Here is a 26,393-nt window from a genome sequence, read left to right on the forward strand (position 1 = left end):
CTGTGCACTTTCATCTGCATTTCTCATAAAATTTGCCACTACTTTTCAAAATTGATCAAAATAGAAAACGTATGAATAAATTAAGTTTGATAGCGATGTTCGGTGTAATATAATATAATACATTTTTAGAAAATGTACAAGTAACCTCTTAATTAGAGGATTTAAACCGTAAAAACATTAAATTACTAAGGGAAAACAGAATTTACGTTCCTATTGTGTTACCTTTTATTTGAACAATATCTTGAAAAGTTGCATATTTTTCCTTTTGATATAGTTATTTAATAAAAATATAAATAAAAAATAAATCAATAAAGTGAAAATAATATATATTAAAATTGTAATTTATCGTTAAATTTCGCTATGGACTTATTTCTGTGTTACCTTGACGGCAAATCACACATAAAGTTTTGTTTAAATATAAAGTATAAGTACCTGGATTCTAGTTTGTATCTTTTATTAAAATTAGGTATTGGTTCTTCTAACTAGCAGCCTAATTATTAATTTTGGTAGAATATAAACGAAATAAATTAAAAAGAACGACAGTGAAAATGTTGGGACGGTAACAAAGAAGGAGTACTGGTAACAAAGGAGGAAATGTAAAGCTGTGTTCATGACATATCTAATAAAAATGGGTTTAATGAGCATTTCTCTTTTAATTTCTCAATTGTACGTAATAGGTACTATGTCCTACGACTGGGTGAAAAAATTGAATGTCGTTTCAGTAAAATGTGTTATCATTTTTTACCCATAGGTCGTTTTATAATCTCCCGAAAAATATTAAAACATACAGTAAAATATGATTGATTTTCTAGTAAAATTAAATAAAAAACCAAAATAACATCATTTTCAAAGTATAAAAAAATGAATGTCCCATTTTAAAATACGTAAATTTTTATTCAATTTATTGAATTATATATTTTACAACTATCCAAAATTTGGTATTAAACTGTTCATAATAATATTATCTAGGATACAAAAAAGTAAAATTTTAGTAATTAATTAGACTTACCTAGTAAAAGCAGTCACACAATAGGAAACAACACACGCGTCAGTATTGAAGACCCGTGCATTCGTGTATTTTGTCGAATGAAAACTAACTGAAACTCACGAAATAAACACTGGCCGCATAAACAGTGATAGCTGCTAGTTTTACCAGCGCAAATAATGCCAGTCTTTGTAGTTTTTATTTCTTGAAGTGTACTAAAATGGGTAACACAAGAGGAAATTCCTTTTTGGAACTTTTTCTGGGACAGGGTTTATTTATTATTTTACCGCTATTTACTGCTTTCATACTAACAAAGCAGTCGAAAATTTAATCTTATTAATATTGAGCAAATATCAAATACAAAAAATAATGTGGGTTATATGAATAAATTTAAAAATATTTCAATTCAAAGTTACGTACCTATTTTAAAATGGGACATTCATTTTTCATACATTAAAAATGATTATGTTTTGGTTTTTTATTTAATTTTACTAGAAAATTAATCATTTACTGTATTATTATAATATTTTTTGGGAAATTATCAAACGACCTATGAGTAAAAAATAACAACACATGAATTTACTGAAACTACTTATTCATTTTTTTTGCTCAATACCATGTCCCACGACTTTGAGCATTTCTCTTTTTATTTGCCACTTGTACATTATAATGTACACAGTACAAGTGACAAATTATTTTTTTTAAGTTTTGGATACGGTCAGAGGGCATGCATCGCGGGCATGCCTCACGTTCGCTGTTGACTGCGCTATAACGCATGCCCTTGACGAACAGAAAAAGGCACAGTGTGGACAAAGCTCTCTATTTCAATTTTCAATGGCAAAAGGCCTTTTTAATCAAAAAACTTAAAGGAGTAGAAGAAGAAAATAAAAATATAATTTTTCAAGGTTTATATTGAAATCGAGATAAAATAGCTCGAAAATAATAAAATTGGGCTAGTATCCTAATAATTGATTCTTGGAAACATTTCCTGTGAGACTTGAGTCAAGATTTATTTCCAACGTTAGGATGGTTTAAGCGTTGTTTCATTATGAACAGTGATCAGAGTCCTGGTAGTCCACTAGACCTCAGTGATCGCGAACAAGCTGTGCTCATGGATCCTATTGACCATGGTCGGGCGAGATATCCCTATTGCATCGTTTGGACCCCCATACCTGTGCTAACGTAAGTAAAAAGAGCCTAAAAATACTTGGTCTTGTTACTGCAAAAACTAATACTTAATCTTTTGTATCAACAGGTGGATATTTCCGTTCCTTGGCCACATGGGGATATGCATGTCCAATGGAGTAATCAGAGATTTCGCAGGTCCATATTATGTGTCTGAAGATTTAATGGCATTTGGGAACCCCACTAAATACTGGCAACTGTCACCACATAAAGCTAACAATGGTCAGGCAGGGTGGGATGCAGCAGTTGCAGAAGCTTCAGAGATCTATAAAAAGAGAATGGTGAATAAAAGTTTATTACAAGGTTGTTTTTATATAATAAAAAATATATTTATTATTGGTTACATTTTAATCTTTACAGCACATAATATTCTATGATAACTGCCACTCTCATGTGGCCACAGCTCTCAACATTATGAGCTACAATGGCTGCAAGAACTGGAATATGGTAAAGCTGGCTCTGTATATGATACCCTTCTCCAAATATGTTAGGTAAGTTATTATTTGATTCTGTTTTTTTTACCAAACTCAAAGGGCAATGGAATCTATGGATAACATCTAATGCACTGCTCAGATTTTATTTAAGACTGTAACAATAGACCTATGATAATAGTCTGGGTATGTGATAGCAAAGGCTGCTTATCTATACTGACTGAGCGCTCCAAGAAATCGAGGCTGAGAAACAGAATAGGGCTGTGTTAGACTTGTCATATTTCCTATCAAACTACACTTTTTTATATATCTTTTGTAATAGTGTCTTTTTTACCTTTTTACAGTTTTGGTGGATTTGTTAAGACATGGTTGCCATTTGTGATTATTGTTGCTTTCATTTGCGGATTGGCTGCTGCAATATAAGCCACACAACAAGCAAACTTGTGAAAAAAACATTTGTAAAGAAAATTTTATTTGTAAATATTGTTCAGTTTACTACAAATCAAGTTTTAGGTTGTAAATCACAGATTTTTATTATATAACAATAGAACTATTTTAAATTATGGAGGTTGTATTGTCATACATAGAACTTAGAAGTATATTACAGTGGTGATGGTTGATGTTTAAGATTTTGGAATGAAAATATGATATTACTCATGGGCGTATATAAGGGGGAGGGGTCCGGACCATTCCCCCACATTACTATCCATCTTACTTGTCCAATCGACAATATATTATATACCCACCGATTTTCATCGGTGAGGTACATGTATTTTTTTTCTATTATACTGTGGAGCGTGTCTATAGGCAGAGTAGGTATTTAGGCTGCTGCAGAATCCTTCATGGGCGAGTCCGCTTTTTTACGTTACCCCCTTTTCAAAGCTATATATACGCCCATGATATTACTTATATGAAAAATTAGGGGTCTGATCGAATAAAAAATATTTATGAAAATATTAACTACACAAGTGTGTGCCAGTCCATGTTGCTGTCTTTTTCTCATATATTGTACAAGCTACTTGATAATAAGTAAATATTTTTATAAATAAGGAGGTATATTGAAAGTACATTACTTATATGGTTCCGTATGTAAAGGGTAGAAACGGGACCCTATTACTGAGACGTCGATGTCTGTCCGTCTGTCTCCAGGCTGTATCTCAAGAACTGCTATAGGTAGACTTATGAAATTTTCACAGATTGTGTATATCTGTTGCCGCTATAACAACAAATACTAAAAACAAAATATAATTAATATTTAAAGGTATGCCCATACAACAAACATTTTTTTTTTTTCGGCCTTTTTTGCTTGATATCAATAATGGTAACAGGTAGGCTCTTGAAATTTTCACAAAGTCCTTAATTATAATTATGTGTTCTTTATTACATAATTAATAAAAAATAATTAAGGGGGTCTCCCATACAAAAAACAATTTTTGGCCTATTTTTGCTCTATAACGGTACAGAACAATTCGATAGCGAGTCTGACTCGCACTTGCCCGATAATTTCTATCACACCAAAGACAGAGTCTTTAAATATATACATATAACTAGTAGAGTAGGTACATTAAATAATTGCAGATCTTAAAAAATTGATGTTAACCATAAATAATAATCATTCCTGTCTTGTCTAAAGTCTGATCACTACCATGGAACTTTTAGAACTACATTTCACATCTTAAAATTGTTAAATATGAAACTTATTCAAAGACTGTTTTACTACTATGTAGCCGTCATAATCTTTTTACTAATGGACATATATATCGATTCATTCTAAAGGTGACTTTCTTTGCTGCGACTGACCGCAACCAACAAAAATTTAAATAAAATGCTACTTTATGACATAGGTTTAATAAGAACAAAACCTATTTTCCTACATATCAGCAATTGTTCAGTCTTATCATACGTGAGTTGGTGTAGGTATTTAAATAGTTTTTGTTTACATCTTAATTTCTTTTTTTACCGACATTGGTCTAGCAACCACCATTGGTTGCTAGACCAACTGCTGCTTTATAGTGGTGTAGAGCAAAATGAAACCTATAGCATAATATGTTATAAAGTGGTAGTTTATTTGAATTTTTTTTGGTCGCAGTCACTTGCCGCAGTGATCGGTACCATAACATGTGTGCAAACTGCATTCCAAGTTTTGTTTAGTCAATAAGTCATGATCCATTATATTATTATGTAAGTTAAATTATTCTACTTTTAACAAATGTTTCTATAAAATTGAGAATCTAAATTCTCTAGTATAAAATCATGTATCTTGAGAGGTGGATATCTGGACTAATTGTTTCTTAATTTTAGATCTTTTGTACAAATATCGTCTTGAAGACATAATTTGAATGTTTTCTCCATGTAATGTATTATACACAAAAGCCATGAATATTAAAAATGTGTTCTAATATTCAGTTTTATTTAAATAAATAAATAAGACATGAATCAGTGCCATACACAGATAAAAAAAAACATAAATCAATATAATCATAATAAGGTATACACTATTTAGATATAGAAATAATAAGGCACTAGAAATAGTAAGACTCTTTTACTTATAATATTTTTTTAGATAACTTTAAAGTAATAATGTTCATAGTTATGTCTTATCACTTATTAGGATACAAATTAAAGCCTATTTCCATACATAATACAATGAAATGATCAACAATTAATCGCATATTTTGAACAAGTTTGATTTCTTTATATATATTTAAGATCATAATGAATCACTTTCTTCATATTAAGACATTAACATTCCTTTAAAACACTCTTCTCCAAGCTGAAGTCATAGTCATAGTTATTGATCCTCTGTTTGTTCATCAAAAATGTCAGTACATCCCCAATCTCCACCACATACACATCTTTCCTCAGTGACAGCTGCAAGTCCCGGGACAGAGAGAACGGAACTCCTTGTAGGTAGTGGAACGTCTGATCAATTCTCACGCTGGACGACGGCAGGGGAGGCGCGGGCGCGGGCCTTCTTGTATACGGCGAACCTCCCATGCTGGGATACAATCCGCCTCCAGGTGGGGCCGGCTCTACGACGACGAAGCCATCGTCGGGCCTCGGTCCGGGTATAGGAGGTGTCTCGTCTTCTACAGGAGAAGCCCTCTTCTTACCGAAGAATGAAAACATGCTAGGGTTCGAACTATTTTTTAGTAAGCAAGTACTAAAGCTTATAGGAAGCACTACTTCTGTTACTGCTAGCACAGACTTTAATGTGATTTTAATGATTTAATGTACCTATAAAACCATAATATGTGCACGAACAATGCACGAAATTGTAATTTGCAAACAAAAATTATGAGTCAGAATTTGGATTCTGTCGCTTGTCAAATTAGGAACGTCAGTTTGTAGATTTTTTATTCTTATTATGGCACTTTGGCTATTTAACCATGGCCAGTGCCGACTGTCGAGTAGGGTAAATGACTAGTAGATTGGACAGTACCAGTCATTAGACAAAGCACAAAAATCCCATCTGTCCAATGACTAGTGCTGTCCAATCACTAGTCATGTTCACCCTCGTTTTTCTATAGTGTCAACAGTCAGGTCGTGGTCAAGTCTAAAGTTTAATCAAGTCTAAGTAAAAGTCAAGTCGGTCGATTCAGTAAAGTGGTAGACGCCTCACTGAAACTTTCGATGGAGTTTTGGAGGGAACACAAAAAAGCACGTTTCTGGATATTGCATCGTTTTCCTACACTTGTGCACGATAAAGAATTATCTATTATTTAAATTATAATGGTTAATATCCTACCAATATAAAATATTACACATTAAAAATCTAGTAAAATTGTGTTATTTAAGAAAAATAATACAAAAACTTAATTTAATAACTTTCTAAATGCTATTCCACTTGACTAAATTTAGTTACTGAATCATTTAGACTTCTAAATTTAGTAAGGTGGAATAAGCCCGGGTGCGCACTAGCGGCCGGGCCGCGGCGGCCAGGTTGCGGCGTCCGTCGAAAGTATGGTGTGGCCGCTGGCAGGTGCGCGTGGTCTATGCTATGGCGGTTTCATAGTAATGCTAAGTAGGTAGTAGGTACTCACATACGGTTTTGCTCGATAGTTTTACTCCGATTCGAAGGAAATGACATGTTTGACATATTTAATTCCATCGATCCGGCTCGAAGCGAGCCTTCGAGCTGTCAGTTTTGCGGATATTTTTCTAATCTGAGTGCGTAAAAACAATGCTGCCAGTCTTAATAATAGGTTAGAACGAGAAGAAGAAAATTTCCGTCATGTCCAAGTCATGTCTGTTGTCATGTCTTCACGTCAAAATCTCATCAAAACATTCGTATCAGATTGTTATGAAAGAAAATTTACGTGTATTTTATAATACTGTAGTTTATGTATGTGTTAATTAATTTTTAAGTAAAACTATGTTTTTTCTATAAGAAATAAGTATATTGGTAGTAAGTGTGTGTGGTTAAACCGGTTCGCAGTTCCTGGAATTCCAGCTGGTCAAAAACGGGTTAGTACATTTGGTAATTTTCCCTCGTTTCAATATAAATTTTTGCATTAGCATATAGTTGAGCAGGTCATATCATAGTTTTTACAATTTTTTGCGCAATGTTGGTTTTCATAACTTGGCTTAAATTGCTCTTTTCGCATGATTTTGTTGTTTTAAAATAATAATTTATCAAAACAAGATGTTGACCTTCGCACCGATTCTTTCGTTTCCAGTCTAAAAATATAAACTCATACGCCAAGTTAACTTAATAATTTATAAATTAGAATTTACAGTTTAATATAAGTATTTCCTTAAAGTTAAAACATATTTTGTAACCTTTAGATTTCATCTATTCTATTTACTTTTGTATGCATTTTTTCAAGTTATATTACTTATATGCTTTGATTAAATGAATTGAAGATAGAACCAGGGGCATAGCTAGTGTATTCAACCCTCCGGGATTTCCCGGGTGACTCTGGTAATAATGTTTAACCTCCTGACCTCCCGGAGTACAATAATTTCTCTGGTTTTTTTAATGAAATGATTATAATATATTGTATGTTTTTTAAATAATATGTTTTTAAAATGTAAAGCTTATTATATCACTACTATGACGCCCGCAACTCAGTTGCGCCAAAACTCGTTTTTCGCGCGGGCACCGTACATTTTCCTGGGAAGAAAAGTATCCTATGTCCTTTCCCGGGACTCAAAGTATATGATACCTAATTTCAGAAAAATCGGTTTAGCGGTTTGGACGTGAAGAGGTAACAGACAGACAGACAGACAGACGGACAGTAGGACAGACAGACAAAAAGACAGACGGACAGTAGAACAGACAGACAGACAGACACACTTCAGTGTTTATAATATTATGTATGGAAGTATGGATTTCATTTAAGAGTACAGGATTAAATTAGTATGTCATGTAGGTAACACCTTTGTAAATTTACAATTACACCATTGCATTGTGAGGATAAGATAACAATAATAATAATTATACTCAAGTTGATTTCTGTTATTAATTTTATTTGATTTGCTATATTCAGTCTTTGCTTAGTTTTGGTTGAAATAATACTTTCTTTGTACCTAATACTATATTTCCCAAATAATGTACTATATGTAGTTGATTCATAGGCAGATGGCGGACCCAAGTAATTTGGTCGCGTTAATTCAAATCCTACTGACCGACCACAGTTATGACATAAACGGACTATGACGTAGGTCTGTCAATTTCCTAGGGATCAATTTCCTCGATGGTACTATGAAGTTGATTCTGAATGGCGGATGTCTACGTATATTGCTCGCGTTTTGTCAAACCAAGCCGCCGATTAAGGAGGCGAATAAAGCAAACAATATAACATCGTCCTTGTCTCTTCACTCTGCCCTACATTCATTCAGGTGAATATAAGAACGACACGGAAAAGTAGTTTTTTTTCGTATTAACACGATAAATATTATACTTACAAAAAAATTAAAATCCGCTAGTACAGTCCCTCAGTAATAGACTTTTATGAATAAAAATATAGACCGAGTTGAATGTGCTGTTTTTAAAAAATAAATTGAACCTATCAAGCCCCGGACACCGGTGACCGCGACAACAACAGAATAATGATTCCTTAGGTTTACGCGAGTATCACTCATTATATTACAAGGTTCAAACACTTACGGATTCTGTCGCGGAGCACTTTTATTAATCCCGACGTTTCGGCTACTTTACAGACAAAATTCGTAAGTGTTTGAACCTTGTAATATAATGAACAACAGAATAACAATAGATTTCCAAGAATCCGCGATCGAAGGATAAAAATAATGTGAAAATTTGATTCATCTCTGTGATTTTTAGGCTTCCGTAGCCAAATGGCAAAAAACGGAACCCTTATAGATTCGTCATGTCTGTCTGTCTGTCTGTCCGTCCGTATGTCAGAGCCACTTTTCTCGGTAATAGACTTTTATGAATTAAAATATAGACTGAGTTGAATGTGCTGTTTTGGTAATAAATTGAACCTATCAAGTCCCGGACACCGGTGACCGCGACAACAACAGAATAACAATAGATTTCCAAGAATCCGCGATCGAAGGATAAAAATAATGTGAAAATTTGATTTATCTCTGTGATTTTTAGGGTTCCGTAGCCAAATGGCAAAAAACGGAACCCTTATAGATTCGTCATGTCTGTCTGTCTGTCTGTCTGTCCGTCCGTATGTCACAGCCACTTTTCTCCGAAACTATAAGAGCTATACTATTGAAACTTGGTAAGTAGATGTAGTCTGTGAACCGCATTAAGATTTTGATACAAAAATGGAAAAATTATTAAAAATTTTAGTGGTCCCCATAGGTACAACTGAAACAAAAAAAATTTTTTTCATCATACCTATGCGTGTGGGGTATCTATGGATAGGTCTTTAAAAATCATATTAAGGTTTCTAATATCATTTTTTTCTAACCTGAATAGTTTGCGAGACAGACTCATCCAAAGTGGTAAAATGTGTGTCCCCCCCCCTCCAACTTCTAAAGTAGTATACTTCAATGATAATTCTAAAAAATATATGATGTACATAGTAATGTACATCATATATTTTTTAGAATAAATAAAAACTACCAACGAAAATTGGTTTGAACGAGATCTAGCAAGCAGTTTTTTTTTATACGTCATAAATGGTAAACTTTAATTTAACTTTTATTAAATCAACTAAAATATTATTAAAATAAATCAAAAGCCTATTAATTTCATAGAAATAAACCTTATTGCTGCTGCGGAACCCTTCATGGGCGAGTCCAATTCGCACTTGGCCGGTTTTTTTTCTATCAAGAGAATGATATCGTGTTTTTGCTAGTACAGACCCTCGCAAACATAACGTAGAATCTATGTTTAAACTACGGAACCCTAAAAATGAAACAATTCGTAGCTTATTATCAATTACAAAAATTACTTATAGTTGGGGAGGGGAAGAGGGGATTTCGGGAGTAGCTCGAGCGTGTCAGATTAAGCTTGGATAGGCTTCCGACATGATCATGGTATAGAAATCAGATTTCTCACGTGGTGGGTAAAACATTTTTTTTTAAATATTGAAATGTCGTCGGAGCTGTCAGATTAAGATAGGGTATGTTTAGTATACCCCAAAGAAGCTTCCATATAAAGCACTGACTATTCAAAGGTTAGGTAAGCCTGTAGGGACATTTTAAAATATAAAATTCATATTTTCTTAACTAAGCTTCGCAGATATTTTATTTTGCTCTAATCTAAATGATTTAGTCCTTGTTGTCTAAAATATATTTATAATTTACCTAAATAAGCAATTTTCTGAATATATTTTCTTTTAAATGGATTTCAAATTGCTGCAGTTTCTTAACCCACCGCTAAAATAAAAAAAAGCTCTTATTATTTTTTTATCAGCTTTGCCCAATGTACAAACCTACTAGGTCTCCATAACGCTCGAGAGACTACAAAAATAGCACCCTCCCCTCCTCTACTATTATAAAAATTAACATAATCCAACCAAATGTTTGAATCAATTTCTTCAAGGGTACAATATTGAATATTCCTACTTTCGCTTCCCATAGTTTCCTTTCAATGAGATTTGTAGTTATCTCATATTGTGTGTTAAAACTTATTATTATTTAGACTGGGTTGCACCAGAGGCGTGGGTAAAGTTAAAGTTATGGTTATAGTTAAGGTAAATTTAACTTTAACTTTACCCTTAACTTTGCCCGGAGAAATTGACAGATGACAGCTGATACAACAAGGTAATAAATGCGCGTGGGCGGGGGCGCTGCTGGTAAAGGAGAACTGTCAAAAATGGCGGTTTTTGTATGATGACAGCGTTAGTTCCTTTTTTCGCCACATGCATTTAAAACCTTGTCGAGCTCTATGGTTATAGTTAAATATGGCGTCTTGATGGCGTCCATTTTTAACTTTACCCAAAGATTTGACATTTTGCACTGTAGTCAAAGTTAAAGTTAAACTTACAGTTAAAGTTAAAGTTAGTTGATGCAACCCAGTCTTAGTATACTTTATGTCTCATGGTATCTCCTAAAATAAAATATTTTTCTATGCAGATTGCTTCACTCCAGTATGTCGGACGATCCCGAAGAAGCACCTTTGAACCTAGGTAAGTGTCAAAGTTTTATTTTGCCTTAAAAATAAATTGATTTTAAAAAATAGCGGATAATGAGCTATTAATTTAAGCCTTAATTAAATTAAATTGAGAACTATGTAAAACTACAAAAGACAGAACAGTATTCATGTAGGTTAAAGAGTTCAATGTGAAATCCGATTTTAAGCTGTACAAAATTTGAAATTTTAATTTTCTGAATTTTAAATAACATGAAAATTGAAGGTCGAGGCTCAAGACTCAGTTGCCACAAATAATTAATTCATTAGTAAAAATGTAACTTCTTTGTCCGCCCAACATCATTTTGTGCCCGTTGTCTGGTAATGATAAATATCCAAAGTTTTCTAAAGGCTTACCACTGACCAGTAGCTCTACCATGAGTTTAAAGCTATAGTATTTATCGATACTCGATACCAACTACTTAAATATTTAGTATGGCGATTTTAGTTCCGCAAGTAGTGAGTGTACTTGGAACTACTATTTTGCAAATGGCGGTTGTCATTCTCTATATAAATTAGTTCACAGTACGCTCACCGCGGCGCTTCAAATCGGCATAAGAAATAGCTGTCATTTTGTACGGCATAGCCTGTCCAGTGTATTATTAATAGAGGTCAGTGACTTGAGTATAAAAACGTCTTATTCGAAGCGCGGATTAAGGGAAGGGAATAGGGGAGGGTAGAGAAGAAATAGGAGAGGGTAGGGAAGGGAAAAGGGTAGGGGATTGGGCCTCCGGTAAACTCACTCCCTCGGCGAAACACAGCGCAAGCGCTGTTTCACGCCGGTTTTCTGTGAGCCCGTGGTATTTCTCCGGTCGAGCCGGCCCATTCATGCCGAATCATGGCTCTCCCACAGAAAAGGAGATCCTCTCCCCTTATACGAGCAATGAATAATTTAACATTAACTTTACACGACTTATAATATTATTGATCCTTCGATCGTAGAGTCTTGAAAATCTATTGTTATTCTATTGTGTCTCGCTCACCGGTTAGCTTATGAGGCTTGAATCTTGATGGGTAAAAAACACAAAATATTTTTTAAGGTACAACTGAAATTAAATATGTAACACAATTTTTTAACCAATTTCGAGGCCGCGCCAGCACAATAAAATTGTGTTCAAAATCAAAAGGGAAAAACAAAAATAGAGCAATCGTGTTTTATATTTTAAACATTTTGGGGTGGTTGAAACATCGTCCCCCAACCCCTCCTCCTGGGTTCCGTAGGGCCGCGTGGATGCCCAGAGAGCCTTTCTCGTACACGACGCACTGAAAAGAGAGATATTTTTGGAAAAATATGACTTCATTCTGTGAATAAAGGTGGCTTCCGATCCTTGCGGAAATTAGAATAGATGTTGGTCGCGATTTCGTTCGTGTGTATTTTTATACAATGTGAAAAAAAATCCGTAATGAAACTACACTATGTCCCTATCTCGGGACTCAAGTGTCAAGGTTTCTCGACTTTCACGACCATACCAAACAATTTCTGTTAGGGACACCAAAAATACCCCATTTTTCACTCATCTTGAAACAATTTAACTTCACGCGGGCTACTGATAAAGTCCCGGCGGGCCGCAGGCCTAGTAACCTAACCTAACGCCTCCGTGGTCCAGTGGTTAAGAGCGTGGCTCTTGACTCGGTCGTGGGGTATTTCCAAGTTTGGTTAGGACAATGCAGGCTGATCACTTGATTGTCTGACAAATAAGATGATCCATGCGTTGGATGGGCATGTAAAAAGTCGGCCCTGTGCCTGATCTCTAGCCAGTTGTATCGGTCGTCCGTCCCACTGGGTTATGAGAGAAAAAGGAATAGAGAGTGCTCTTGTGTACTGCGCACATACTTGGGCACTATAAAATTACTTCTGCATAACCGGTGTGGGAGTTATTATCAATTATTATTTTATAGCTGGCCTATGATCATCTTATTCGTTGAACTTCCCTAAAAGTGTAAATGTGGAGCAGGTTAGTATACGCGTTTTATGATAAATAATAGCTGAGCCCACCGGTCGACGGACGGACGAACAGTAGTAAAGTGTGACCATTATTTAAATTTTATAGAATACTAATAAGGTAGCGGGGCCACCGGATTTTTTAACAAATTACACGCAATAAAAAATACAAAAAGACCAACAATTACCTACCTTTTCTTTGGAAGTCGGTAAAAAATAACCTCCATTTTTAAACAACGTTTTGTACAGTTTGGTCCAATACTGTATTTCATTGTTTTCATATGGTATGAATATTGAAGAGTATGTTTTACTTATTTACTTGAGGTTAAGAATGTTTAAAATAAGATGTACCCAGCGGTCATTGACCTGGTTAGTCTAGGGGCTAAATCAAAAATTCTCAATTTTCAGTTTACTTATAGAGTCATCGGAAAACCTCTTGGTAACTCTTAGAATGTTTTCCTACTTTTTATAAGTTGGAACTCGAAATGATATAGGTCGTACTCGGTTCTCATCGAGTATGAAAAACACGATATCGCCCTTAGATTAGAAACATCTATAGGTAACTTTATTTCCAATTGCGGTTTGTATCAAAAACGTTGAAATTCGACAAGTTTTTTGACTGGGGGTCAATGACCGCTACGGAGAGGATTCGGCAATTTGAGAATAGCGCTCTTTTGATTGGCTAACGTCAAAATGTTGACAAATCAACAATGCTATAGAAAAGCTCATGTCTCTTAAATCTATTTTATCGTTAGTATATTCTCCATTTATAGACATCTTATGCTCGTTCATTGCTCATAATCACGTTGTAATATGAATTCTCTTCCTTTTATTTAATATATTTATATTGTAATTATGTTTATTTACTCTGTGTACTTATATTTAAAGGCTAAGAAACAATATTTTGCTTTAAATTTGCTTGTTCTGGTTTTTTCGGTTTCATTATTATATCTTGTATTTGCATGGTCGCATGAAGTCATCACTCATCACCCGTGCCCAGTGCATGGCAATCAGTTTATAATACGTTTAAATAACTGTTCACATCTTTCGCCTTAACTCTGACGCTGGCAACTCCTAAATGGGGAGGCTACGCCAAAAGAAGAAGAAGAAGAAGAATAGCTCCTGTCAAAAACCCTTAGAAACCGGGCATTATCCATATCCCTACTTCCATACTAAGTAATATTATAAATGCGAAAGTGTGTCTGTCTGTAACCTCTTCACGCCCAAACCGCTGAACCGGTTTTGCTGGGTATGGACATACTTTGAGCCCCGGGAAAGGACATTGGATACTTTTTATCCCGGAAAAATGTATGGTTCCCGCGCGATAAACGAACTTTGGCGCAACGGAGTTGCGGGCGTCATAGACTAGTCTTTAATATGTCTCTCAACTCTATCCACGTTTCGAATATTTTCTAATTTTGCTCTAAGACGGAAGTCGAAAGTTGCTAGATGTTCATAATGAAGTAAACCAAGTCCATGAATGATAAAGTATGGACAGAAGGGGAAAATGCGTCAAGATATTACCTTCATTTTTTTACCCTCACTCTTGAAGGGTCAGCTCATTCCCGATGATTCATGATGTCTTTCCTGAACGTGTAGTTCGAAAACGAATTTGGAAAAACTGTATAGAATCAAATTTATAGAGAATTTAATAAGCTTTAATTTCATCATAGAAGATTTTTTTGCTACAACCTACAACGCATACTTTTTTAGTTATTGGCGAAAAATCAAAAATTTAGACCTTTGTCGCCCCCCCTCCCTCCGGCTCACCTCCTAGACGTCAGGACTTTTAGTATGTTTTGTCCCTAATCACCCTGAATAAGTTCCAGTAGAAATCGTTTAGGTTTCCGCTCACGCACTCTACACCTCTTTTGAGACATTCGTTAACCGGACTATTTGGCTGCTGTTAAGCATTGGTGTTTCATCCCACATAAAATCGGGTTTTGAGTTAATAACGCAGTTTTGTTCTTTATAACATAAGGTTTACGACAGTGAAATCCATTTTTTTGAAAACCCACTGTAGCATATTCTAGAGTACAAAAACGGTTAATGCTTATTCCTCTTAGTGAGGTTTTGTATACAGCATTTATGTACTATGTTTCTAAAATGATTTGCGCTTAAACCGCTGAACCGATTTTGATAAAATTTTGTATGCGGATACTTTGAATCAATTAAAATGACATTAGATACTTTTTGTCCCGGAAAATGTATGGTTCCCGCGCAGTCAACAACGGTGAATTTGGCATAAGATATCGATATTGAGTACATGTAGATATTACGTAAGGTTTTGGAGAAGGACATAGGATAATATTTTTTATCATGGGAAATGTTCGGTTTTCATGCAATAAACTTTATTAATTTGTGTTTAAGCTGCTGAACCGATTTTGATTAAATTTAGTTAATGTAGAAATAATTAGTTTATCACGTGCAGAATTAGGCAAAAAGTAATTAGTAATTTTAATCACATTACAAATTAATCAGATTGATGAAGTAATTGTGCATCTGAAATTACCCGTAAGTTGATTAGTAATAATATGTATAAAATGTATTCTAATTATTTTAGTTTGCAATCAGATTAATTATTTAATTAGACTAACGAGTATTTCAATAATTATGCCCAATGTCCAATGCTGGTAATTATAATAAATAAAAAAAACTCCCACACCGATTTCGGGGCGGTGGCCGGTTTCAATAAAACCAGGCCAGTTACGCAGGAGTAATATCATAGTGCCCAAATGTGCGCAATACACAAGAGCAATCTGGGTTCAATGAAACCCGGCCAGTTACGCAGGAGTAATTTTATAGTGCCCAAGTGTGTGCGCAATCACAAGAGCACTCTGGTTTCAATGAAACCAGGCCAGTTACGCAGGAGTAATTTTTATAGTGCCCAAGTGTATGCGCAATACACAAGAGCACTCTGGTTTCAATGAAACCAGGCCAGTTACGCAGGAGTAATTTTTATAGTGCCCAAGTGTATGCGCAATACACAAGAGCACTCTGGTTTCAATGAAACCAGACCAGTTACGCAGGAGTAATTTTATAGTGCCCAAGTGTGTGAGCAATACACAAGAGCACTCTCGTTTCAATGAAACTAGGCCAGTTACGCAGGAGTATTTTTTTATAGTGCCCAAGTGTATGCGCAATACACAAGAGCACTCTGGTTTCAATGAAACCAGGCCAGTTACGCAGGAGTAATTTTATAGTGCCCAAATGTGTGCGCGATACATAAGAGCACTCTGCGGGAAGCGCGGGAAGGGAAGAAGAAGCGGGAACTCTCTGTCCTTTTCCGATACATAACGTATCTGCAGTACCAAATATCATCAAAATCCATGTAGGGGTATAAGCAGAAATCATTTTATTTAACGCCTGGGAACCGTACATTTTTCCGAGACAAAAAGGATCCTATGGCCTTTTCCGGAACTCAAAGTATCTCTATACCAAGTTTCATCAAAATCTGTTTAGCGGCTTAGGCGCAAAATAGGAAATTTTATAACGCGGTAACCGTACATTTTTCAAGACACTAATTATCTTATGTCCTTTCACGAGAGTCAAAGTATGTGCACACCAATTTTCATCAAAATCGGTTCAGTGGTTTAGGCGCAAATCATTTTTGTTTATCATACGGGTACCGTACCTTTTTCCCGGATGTAAAGTATCCTATGTCCTTCCCCGAGACATAACGTATCTGTATACCAAATATCATCGAAATCCACGTAGCCCAAAGCGTACAAGCTGAAATCATTTTTATTTAATGCCTGGGAACCGTACATTTTTTTTAATAAAAAGGACCCTATGTCCTTTCCCGGGACTCAAAGTATCTCCATACCAAATTTTAGAAGAATCGGTTCAGCGGTTTGGGCGTGACAAGGTAATTTTATAACATTTTGTTAAAATTAAAGCACTTAAATCTGTATTGAAAGAACAAATCAGAATTTTGCATTTATGTAAAATAGCACAAAGGACATTAATGCTATGTAATAAGCCCTATAGCAATATTGCATTAACCATTTTTATACGTTTTCTCTTAAAACTGAATGTAAAATTAAAATGTTTTTTCATAATCATAATCTACGCATTTCAACAAAAAAAAAAAGATACCGCACAATAACATTTTTTTGCTTAAAATAAGCAGAAAATAAAGATTATTCCAAAAAAACTTAAAACACCGATTACTCAAAACTAGTCCGATGTGGGATGACACACCAATGCTTAACAGCATCCATTTATGTTAAACGAATTTTAACTATTAAACGGTAAAGTATCTCCATACCAAACTTCATCAAAATCATTTCAGTGGTTGAAGCGTGACGGTTTCCTTCATGCTTCGTCATAGAGGGTGAGCAGGAATTCATTTCGTAGGTTAGTAGCGGAAAAAAGGATATTTTTTATTGTCCAAACTCCAAACACCTCGAAGTTGCAAACCCGTTAAAATGTTAATGGCCACCGTCTATGGACATTTATACATAGATTGAGGTGTTACTTTTTATGCCGGTTTTAAGTGATGATTTATTATATTAAGATGTTATCAGAAGTGGTATAATACTCCAGCCAACAACATACACCGATGACAGAATAAGGAAAACATCTATATTCTATCTATACAATCCTAATGATAAGTGGCAGTCCTCAAGCGTGCGCTAGTAGCCTTCTGCCGTCAAAGGTGTTACCGAACTATTACGATACTATAAACCTTAAAATATTCCCTCTTAAAAGGCAAAATGCAACTCTGGTGTTGCGGGTTGTCCATAGGCGACAAAAGCCTTCCATCATCCATTTGCCCCCCTAAGGAAAAGACACTGCCGTAACTCCAAACGGAGTCGTATCAACACGTCGCGTCCTCCCGACTCCAAGACGCTCCAAGGCTCGCGGTATCCCGGAGTACGTAGGGTTGCCGGGGGCTCGCCCGCGATCGATGCCGGCAAGGCCACGGCCGAGCGGGCGGTATCGATTCTATATAAATAGCGGTAGCCCTAGTGCGCCCGCGCCCCCCTCGCCACCCCCCACCGGGCCCCACCGCTCCCCGCCCCCTCGCCCGGTTCGACGCCCCCTTGACCTTGCCACCTTCCACGTGTCGCCACGGACTTATGCTTTTCGATAATTCTTTGTTTACGTGTGCTGATGGTGTGTACAGTCGTAAATTATGTAGCATGACAGTCGACAGACGGAATGGACCCCCGGCATCCAGGCGTGTGTATTTACCTGCCACCTGTGTGATGTTATGGCCAGTAGAAATTCTCTTCCCACATGTATTTTCCGGGGTTTTTCCATAAAATGATTACATATCGTAGCGAATGGATTTTCCTCACTAATAGGACCAATATTACGACTTAGCCAAAATAGAAGAATTTAAATAGAACGTTCATATCAAACTCGTAGAGATAGAAACTTGACTCGAATTGTTCTTATGATATACGCAACCACCAAGAAAGTATTTTTACAGTTCCAATCTTAAAAGGGTTCCAATCTAAAAAGATTTGTATGCGAGGAATATTAGTTCACGCCTAAGAAGACCGTGACACGCGTGGCCTTATAGGGCCTTTCTGCCAAATTTTGATATACCGCAGCGTTGCCAGACGTCCCGATTTTGGCGGGACATCCCGATTTTTTCTGACAGGCTCAGTACCGCTTTTCGGGGAAAGCCCGAACGTACGTGCAGCGAGCTGAGAAAGAAAGGTGCGTATTGAAGATAAGAGTGTGGGAGGTAGGGGGGTGGATTTTCTTTGGCGATTTTCTTTGGTTATCTATTGTCACGTAAACGTTATTTTAACGCAAATAAAAAGATAAAAATTCAAAAAACTTTTGATTTTATGCTTTTTTTCTTTGTCCCGGTTTTGACTAAAGAATCCCGCTTTTTTACTCAAAAAGTTCCAAAGTCCCGACTTGGCACAAAAAAAATCTGGCAACGCTGATATACCGCGCGTGACATGCCCCCGCGCGCGCGTCTCCACCCGCGTCACCCCCGCTCATACCCACCGCCGCGAGTGACCGTTCTGCAACGATTTGAAATGGGATAAAATATGTCATTAAAAAAAATAACTCATCTCAGAAGAGTATTACTAGCCGCATCTCGCGCTTTGGCCAAGAAATCAATAGGATACTATAGGAACGTCTCCGGAACCGTTACCAAGCAGATGCGCTCGCTGATCAATACAAAGTGTCGTAAAGTGTAGCCATTACATCGTTTCCTATTAAATTAAAGTCTCAACTTACGTTGTACTTGGTAACCAGTGTGTCTCAACCTACGAATAATAAAAACTAAGGAATCGTAACTCCCATTAGTATGGGAATAGTTTACCGTTTTAAATTTGGTTCCTTTTGATCTGTCATGTAACGTCAGCCTAGTACCGCTCAAGGTCACCTAAATATTGCAAATGTATTGAAATGTGTACCTAAGGTACACTTTTTTGACAAGTATTGTGGAGCATGTTTTTTGACGGAATTACTTTTGCTGTTTTTATTATTCGTAGGTCTCAACTCTCAACTCATTACAATATACCCCTTTACTACGCCCTATAATAGCTATCTTTAAAATTTTAACAAACATATTTAAGTGACAGTTCAAGTGACAGTTCTTTAGCGGCGTCGCGTTGTGCACTTTTTTGGATGAGTAAAATTAGAGACATGATGAAGCCGGTAACCAACATTTTACAACACAAGAACAAATAGGTACTCATTTTTTCCCTAATAATTTGAACAAACCTTGTAACTTATCTACTTCATCATCTGGATAATATATGGAACAAAAAAAATGAATAATTTTCATGGTCCGAAAGTCTCCATTTATGCACAAAAAAAAAAACGAGAGTTCTCAAATTGTTAGTTAACGGCTTCATCAACTCATGTCCTCAATTAAGTATATTAAACTTTCAGGATACGTGTTCCAATCGAACATTCTCGAAATCGAATCTAGTCTAAAAACTAGATTCTCTGGGTCCGGACCCGTAGCATGGCTACAGTAGAAATACGAAAGTATTTTATTTGAATTTTTAGGACTACATATGTATAGTCTATATCATAAAGTGGCATTTTAATTGATTTCTTTGTCGATCGGAACGCAACGGCACCTTCAGTTTATCTCCGCTGTTTTGTCTATACTTTCGTATTTCTACTGTAGCCATGCTACGGGTGCTGGTCTTGTAAAACTAGATTCGATATCGATAATTTTCGATTGGAACACGAATCCTGAAAGTTTAATATACTTAATTGAGGACATGAGTTGATGAAGGGTGCAGATGCCGCAACTTTTCAGTGGCGTAATCCTTAATCGCGCCTAAATTTGTCTATACTCTATAGGGATAGAAACTTTTTTATATCCTTATTCAGGACTGAAAGTATCTCCTTACAACATTCCACCAAAAGCTGTTCACCTTAAGCCTAAAAATGTGACAGACAAACCGGTTTAGACATTAGTGCGGACGTCATCATTTGAACCAATAACACAGCTACTATCTACTTAATGGAATCCTCACTCTCCTGGGCTAAGTACATCTCTATTACATAACGAGCGAAAGTTCTGATTTCTCGGCGAGAGTTAAAAGTTTTCGTGACCTTTCAATGTTTATTTTTCGTAATTTGTAACAGGTTTTGCAAGCGGCATTGCAAATACTGAGGGCAAAAGGTTACATAAATAAAATAAAAGTTTCACAACATTACCAAATGCCACGCCTCCGACTGAATTTTTAAGTCTTCAGTGTGATTGATGTGAAAGTCCTCCCACGCTCTTACAAAACCTGTTGCCCAATGTTTGGGCATTTGTAAGGATCGGTCCGAAATTGTTATGAATATTTGGGATTGTTACATAATAATAATAAATGCTTTATTCGCACATTAAGGAAATACACAGTACACACTAAAAATAAACAAACAATAAACCAAAAACAAAAAAAATGCTGAAGTAAAATATACAAACAAGACAGAAAGAAAAAAACATGTACAAGCTAAAAGCACAAGAACAAAATATTTGATAAAAAATATTCTGAATAAAAAAAAATCAGTTTGAGTTTTGAGTTTGAAAATGGCGAAATGCATTACCACGGCGCAGACACCGCGGTACCTGATCTTCCTGGTCCCTACATGGTACCTAATCAGTAATCACTAATGTGTTTTCGAAGAAACACCTCGATAGGGATCTATTCCCGCGTTTATGAATGTTATTTTTAAGTTTGGTCCAGATATTGTCCGAAACAATAATTATAGGAGATCCTGTGCTTGATTTTTGACCGGTAGTGTCGGTCATCCGTTGCACTGTTACAAGGAAGAGAGAGTGCTCTTGTGTCTTGCAACGAAAAAGGATGTTAATTGCTTTTTACGATAAATAAGATTGATAAAATATAATAGCAATTACTGTGCTCAGGAATCAAATTTACCTATCTGTTAAATTTTGTAGCAACAGTTTGTTTCACATCAAATTTGCTGTTCTTAGAACGGAATAGATTTCTTCACCTCCAAGACTACAGGCACGACAGGCGTCCAAGAAGTGTGCCACCCAACCGCAGCTCTTCAGTGGTGCCTTCACAGATAGGCAGTTTCCTCGGATGGTTGTTGACGCAAAAATACCAAATATGGTTACACGAAGCTTCCTAGATTTTGTAATTTCATACGTCAATTCGTTTAATTTAGGAAACAATTTAATCATATCCTTAAAAGCCGTTATGTATACGATAAGAACTCGTATGTTACATAGTAGACGTCATCTCTACAGCAGCTGCTCTGCAAGGAGCAGGGTGTGGCTGGTGGTAAGAAAGTCTAAAGATGTTGGATTTAATAATGCCTTCGAGGAAAGACTTAATTTTCTCCAGCAGAGGACGCGAGAGGAGCAGAGATCATACCCGGGACCAAAACCATAGCGGGGGAGTGTTGTGACTGCGGTTGTTTGGATACGGAAGGTCAAGGCCGCGGGCAGCCGGGAGAGGTTCCGGCCGGGGGGCGCGCCCCTCCCCCCATGGGCGTGGCTCTCTCTATAAATAGACTGAGCGCCTCAGTTTGTCAACACACGCCCACGGCGAGTCCCGAGCGGCGCGGGGCGGGGTTGGTGGCAGCGGTGGGAGGGGACGGGGGACGGAGTACTCCTCTTTCTTGGAAATTTTGAAATCGTATTTTCTCGGAAAGTGATTTAATGTTGCAGCTTAAGCGATCAATACTTTTTAAATTAAGTACCAAAACACGTGTACGTTTGAGACGAACTTGATTAATTTATGTTTTTCATTTACTGGGGAATTATTATCAGTATTATTATTTCAGTCGTTTCGAATAAAACGGGATTTTATGATTTCTTTAATTTGAGTAGTCCGAGACTGACATCTCGTTAAGACCCTGGTCACAAATAATAGAAAGTAGAAACTAATATAAATTATCTTTTAATAAAAACAATAATTAGATCAACGGCAGATTTTAATTTCGTCAGATGATTTTTACCCAAGAAACATTTTTGCCAGGTTTTGAATGAAAAAGCCAATTTAATTCTAAGGCAAAAGTTATCTGTCGATTGAAAAAACCGGCATAAGTTACGGTACCCTAAAATATAAAGACGTGACATACAAAAAATACACGAAAACCTGGTCAACTTATAATTATTCAACATGGAAAATAAAACCTTTTCAAATAAACTTTTTACGAATTATGTTACAAACAAAAAGCGATAATTGCATTTTCCGTATGTAGGCCACGCTCCCCGTGGCGGCGCTCACTAGATCATGTCACACCACCGTCACCACCCCACGGCTCCAGGCCGCTGTAAACTCATCAAATTAAACTTTCATATCACTTTCTCTACTGCTTTTTTCTCTGTTTCGATACTCTGTCTGTATATTCTAGATATGCTTCGCCCTCGTGATCATCTTCTCTTGTAACCCCTTTTTCGCATTAAAAAGTAGCCCATGTCCTCCCGATTGTCTACTTTTAAAGATACAAACAAAGGGACAGACAAAAAGCTACTTTGATTTGTTCTATGTATTGATATTGATAATTCTACTCCTTTAATTTTTATGGAGCTTCAAATGACTCAATGGAAATTTATTTACGTTAAATTACTTAGCAGAAAATTTTCGCCGAGTCGCATGGCAACGGTTAATTTATTATGTGTACGCCTTAAATCTAAAAATAGCATCAACCCTCGCACTTACATAATTGTTGTTGGGAGGCTGTGTCCCACCCCGAGCCGCGGGCGGCTCCGGCGACAGTCGGCGCTCAAACACCGCACCGAGCGGACGTCCGCCGTAGATCGCCGCTTCGACTTAATTTATGACTACCCCGCACTCTAAAATGTTGAGTCGCATCTTGAGACTATTGCTCGAGTGAGTGCACGCATGGTTAAAAAAAACAAAATGTCCGTGAAAGGGAAAGCTCCTGCAACAGGTAATTGTAGTTTATATATCTAATAAGTCTTGCCTAATATCTTTAAACTTCCGCTATAATAAAACTTTTTTTTCATCAAAATCAAATACTTTTTTCACAATTATCGGTATGTCTGTCTAATCGAAACTTAGTGCTGGCGCAGCACCGCTGTAGAACCTCTTGGGGCTGAATGCGAAATAAAATATTATAATCTGACGGAAAATATCATGTTTTTGTAACATATTTGGCCCCGCACCAACAACTGAGTTAGCATGAGACTGAGATAGTATTACCGTGCTTTTACGTACGTTATAATACTTTTTATCGTTATTTTATCTACAATTTACTTTAAAGTAATAATTAAACATAATTACTACTGTCAGTCCATAAAAACCACCAACCGTTACAGTTGTAATGTTTTGTGTTATTTGCAAAAGAAATTATTTCAGGAACTAAACATTTTGCTGGAACAAAAACTTTCTGTAACCTCCTCCAGTTTCGAGCAATCTTTTTTCGTGATTTGTATTGGCAAGCGCCCCAGCGATATGAATTTTCCCATACAAAAAAAAAGTTTTTTTTTGTATATCTTTTTAAGAAAAAAGAAAGTTACTCTTTCAGCGTTGTTTTTACTTTCACCACTCACAGTAAACTCTATACAGAGGACTTAATGCACACACAAAATATTATCGCTTTGTTTTGTTATTCCCTGTATATTTTTTTGTATTTTTAAATGTAGCTAATTTATCATGTAACTACAGCTCTGCAAAGTTACATTAAATACATTATAATGGTCCTCGTTACGTTTTTATGTTTTGTAAGATAATTTTATTAATTAGTAATTACCTTCATAGAGGGTCATATTTCAAGTTTCTTATTTCCGAAAAAATTGCAAAAACATAAGAGCGTGCGTGAGTAGCTGCGTAAGAAATTAGCAAAAAATACGGACTATTTAAACTTGCGTACGAATTTTGCAGAAGCGTCTAGAATTTAGATTTTAGAGTCTATACTCTACATCAGTCATTCTCAATGTGTGCTCCGCGGAAACCTAGAGCTCGGCAAGCATGCCTAGCATACGCCAACGAGATATCTCACTCTCGAGATAATTAAAAACTACTCGTCTCATAATGTCAAAATCTCGACATTATCTCGACAAAACTCTACTCTTTCGCGTAGGTGCCTACATAATATTAATAAAGATGCAATAGTTGATTGCTACCATCTCAATATACTTTGTTATCGAAACTGAATAAACAAATCATAGTTTATTTAAAAAGATGACTTAAATAATGAAGGACGGTCGTCGCCTCCACTGAGTGTGGCGCCTCATCTATATTTGATCTAGTGACAAATCTATATTATACGTTTTTTATGAAATAAGGGGGCAAACGAGCAAACGGGTCACCTGATGGAAAGCAACTTCCGTCGCCCATGGACGCTCGCAGCATCAGAAGAGCTGCAGGTGCGTTGCCGGCCTTTTAAGAGGGAATAGGGTAATAGGGGAGGGTAGGGAAGGGAATAGGGTAGGGGATTGGGCCTCTGGTAAACTCACTCACTCGGCGAAACACAGCGCTTGCGCTGTTTCACGCCGGTTTTCTGTGAGAACATGGTATTTCTCCGTAAATGCGAAATGCGCGTCTGTTACCTAATATACATACATATAATATTAATATTAGTATGCATGATACTAACTTGAGAGAATGCTACCTACCAGACACTATTAAATCTGCAAGCGACATGTAGGTATGATAGTTTTTCCTCAAACTTAACGTCGGTAACTCGAAACTCAAAGTCACCGAGGCTGAAAACTTGCATTCTATTAATAAAACTATGTATATTATGACGTTCGCAAATCGCGCGGGCACTGTACATTTTCCCGCAACAAAAGTATCCTTGATATTCCCGGGCCTTAAAGTATCTCCATACCAAATCACATCTAAATCGTTTCAGCCGTTTAGGCGTGAAGAAGTAACAGACAGACACAATTTCACGTTAATAATAATATTAGTAAGGACGTGTTTCTTTGTTAAAATGAAATGTTACGTAAATCTTTACAGAGATATTATCGAAGATCAAAATTCCTGTATCCATTTATCAAACATTCTCATTTTTCACCTTATTTTAATGTTTTTTATAAAATAATGCGGGCAAACAAGTAAACGTGTCACCTAATGGAAAGCAACTACCATCGCCCATGGACGCTCGCAAGTCGGAATTCGGAACATCAGAAGAGCTGCGGGGGTGCCTTGCCGGCCTTTTAAGAGGGAATACGCTCTCTTCTTCTGTTTGCAGGTCGTATTGGTCCGGAAATACTGCTGGCGACAGTTCGTTCCAGAGTTATTTATATTCAATAATGTGTATGACTTAAAGAAGGTACAATTACTGTTAACAGTAAGTAGCGTTCAATTAAAAAAGAAATAATTTTGCCGCGATTTTGAGAGGTTGCCAAACCGAAACTTTATATTTTATAGATTAAAATGTGAGTATACAGTCAACTACGATGAGTAACTGACAAGTGTTCCTCCAGCCAGTTGTCTATTTCGAAGTTGCCGTGTCACGGTTGACTCACTGGGAAGTCCGTCTTCCGAGTGTTTGCGTCAGAACACCACCAATATAGTGCCACTGACTCAGGGCCAGACCGTGAGTTTAGGGGGCCCAGGGCTAATGCTACTTGCTGCCGCATTCAGAGACGAATATTAATCACTTAATTTTAATTAATTAAATGAAGATTAATTGAACATAATCTCCATACATTATATTATGTCAACCTCTTCATTAATTTAATGGGTTTCATTAATCGTAGGATAAAGAAATGGATTCTTTCGCATCACCGTTTATTTTTGACTTGGACTTAGCCGGGGGCCTCTTGAATTCAGGGGGCCCTGGACTAAACTGCAAAAAGTTATATAATTCATTAAAATTATGGATTATGTCGCATTATTTTAGTAAAAAATAAATTAAAGT

The 26,393-nt window shown here is 36.4% G+C and overlaps 3 protein-coding genes and 1 long non-coding RNA gene across 6 annotated transcripts in view; 2 read left to right on the forward strand and 2 right to left on the reverse strand.

Moving 5' to 3' along the window:
- Window positions 1–1,869: 1,869 nt before the first annotated feature.
- LOC121733061 (transmembrane protein 222) lies at window positions 1,870–3,069 on the forward strand. The gene is made up of 4 exons (XM_042123159.1): window positions 1,870–2,167; window positions 2,241–2,451; window positions 2,531–2,661; window positions 2,946–3,069. The coding sequence occupies exons 1-4, from the start codon at window positions 2,034–2,036 to the stop codon at window positions 3,022–3,024; spliced, it is 555 nt and encodes a 184-aa protein (XP_041979093.1). The 5' UTR covers window positions 1,870–2,033; the 3' UTR covers window positions 3,025–3,069.
- A 9-nt stretch (window positions 3,070–3,078) lies between these two features.
- On the reverse strand, window positions 3,079–3,738 carry LOC121733062. The gene is made up of 2 exons (XR_006036486.1): window positions 3,508–3,738; window positions 3,079–3,254 (listed from the first exon to the last, which is right to left on the reverse strand). It is a non-coding gene; the product is annotated as an uncharacterized LOC121733062 (long non-coding RNA).
- A 1,403-nt stretch (window positions 3,739–5,141) lies between these two features.
- Window positions 5,142–5,909, reverse strand: LOC121733360. Its single transcript, XM_042123585.1, has one exon. It carries the CDS (start codon window positions 5,728–5,730, stop codon window positions 5,344–5,346), a length of 387 nt encoding a protein of 128 aa, XP_041979519.1. The 5' UTR covers window positions 5,731–5,909; the 3' UTR covers window positions 5,142–5,343.
- A 974-nt stretch (window positions 5,910–6,883) lies between these two features.
- LOC121733356 (histone deacetylase 4) overlaps window positions 6,884–26,393 on the forward strand; it is an 86,784-nt gene continuing 67,274 nt past the window's right edge. Inside the window, exons 1-2 of one of the 3 annotated variants that reach the window (XM_042123574.1) lie at window positions 6,884–7,068; window positions 11,104–11,156. In XM_042123574.1, coding sequence (XP_041979508.1) covers window positions 11,120–11,156 — 37 coding nt within the window. In that variant the 5' untranslated portion in view covers window positions 6,884–7,068; window positions 11,104–11,119. Of the gene's footprint in view, window positions 7,069–11,103; window positions 11,157–23,277; window positions 23,454–26,393 lie in introns of those variants that run through there. The other 2 variants (XM_042123573.1, XM_042123575.1) reach the window with 2 other exon arrangements.

Source organism: Aricia agestis, chromosome 13, assembly GCF_905147365.1.
Source record: "Aricia agestis chromosome 13, ilAriAges1.1, whole genome shotgun sequence".
In the NCBI taxonomy this organism is placed as follows: Eukaryota; Metazoa; Arthropoda; class Insecta; order Lepidoptera; family Lycaenidae; genus Aricia; species Aricia agestis.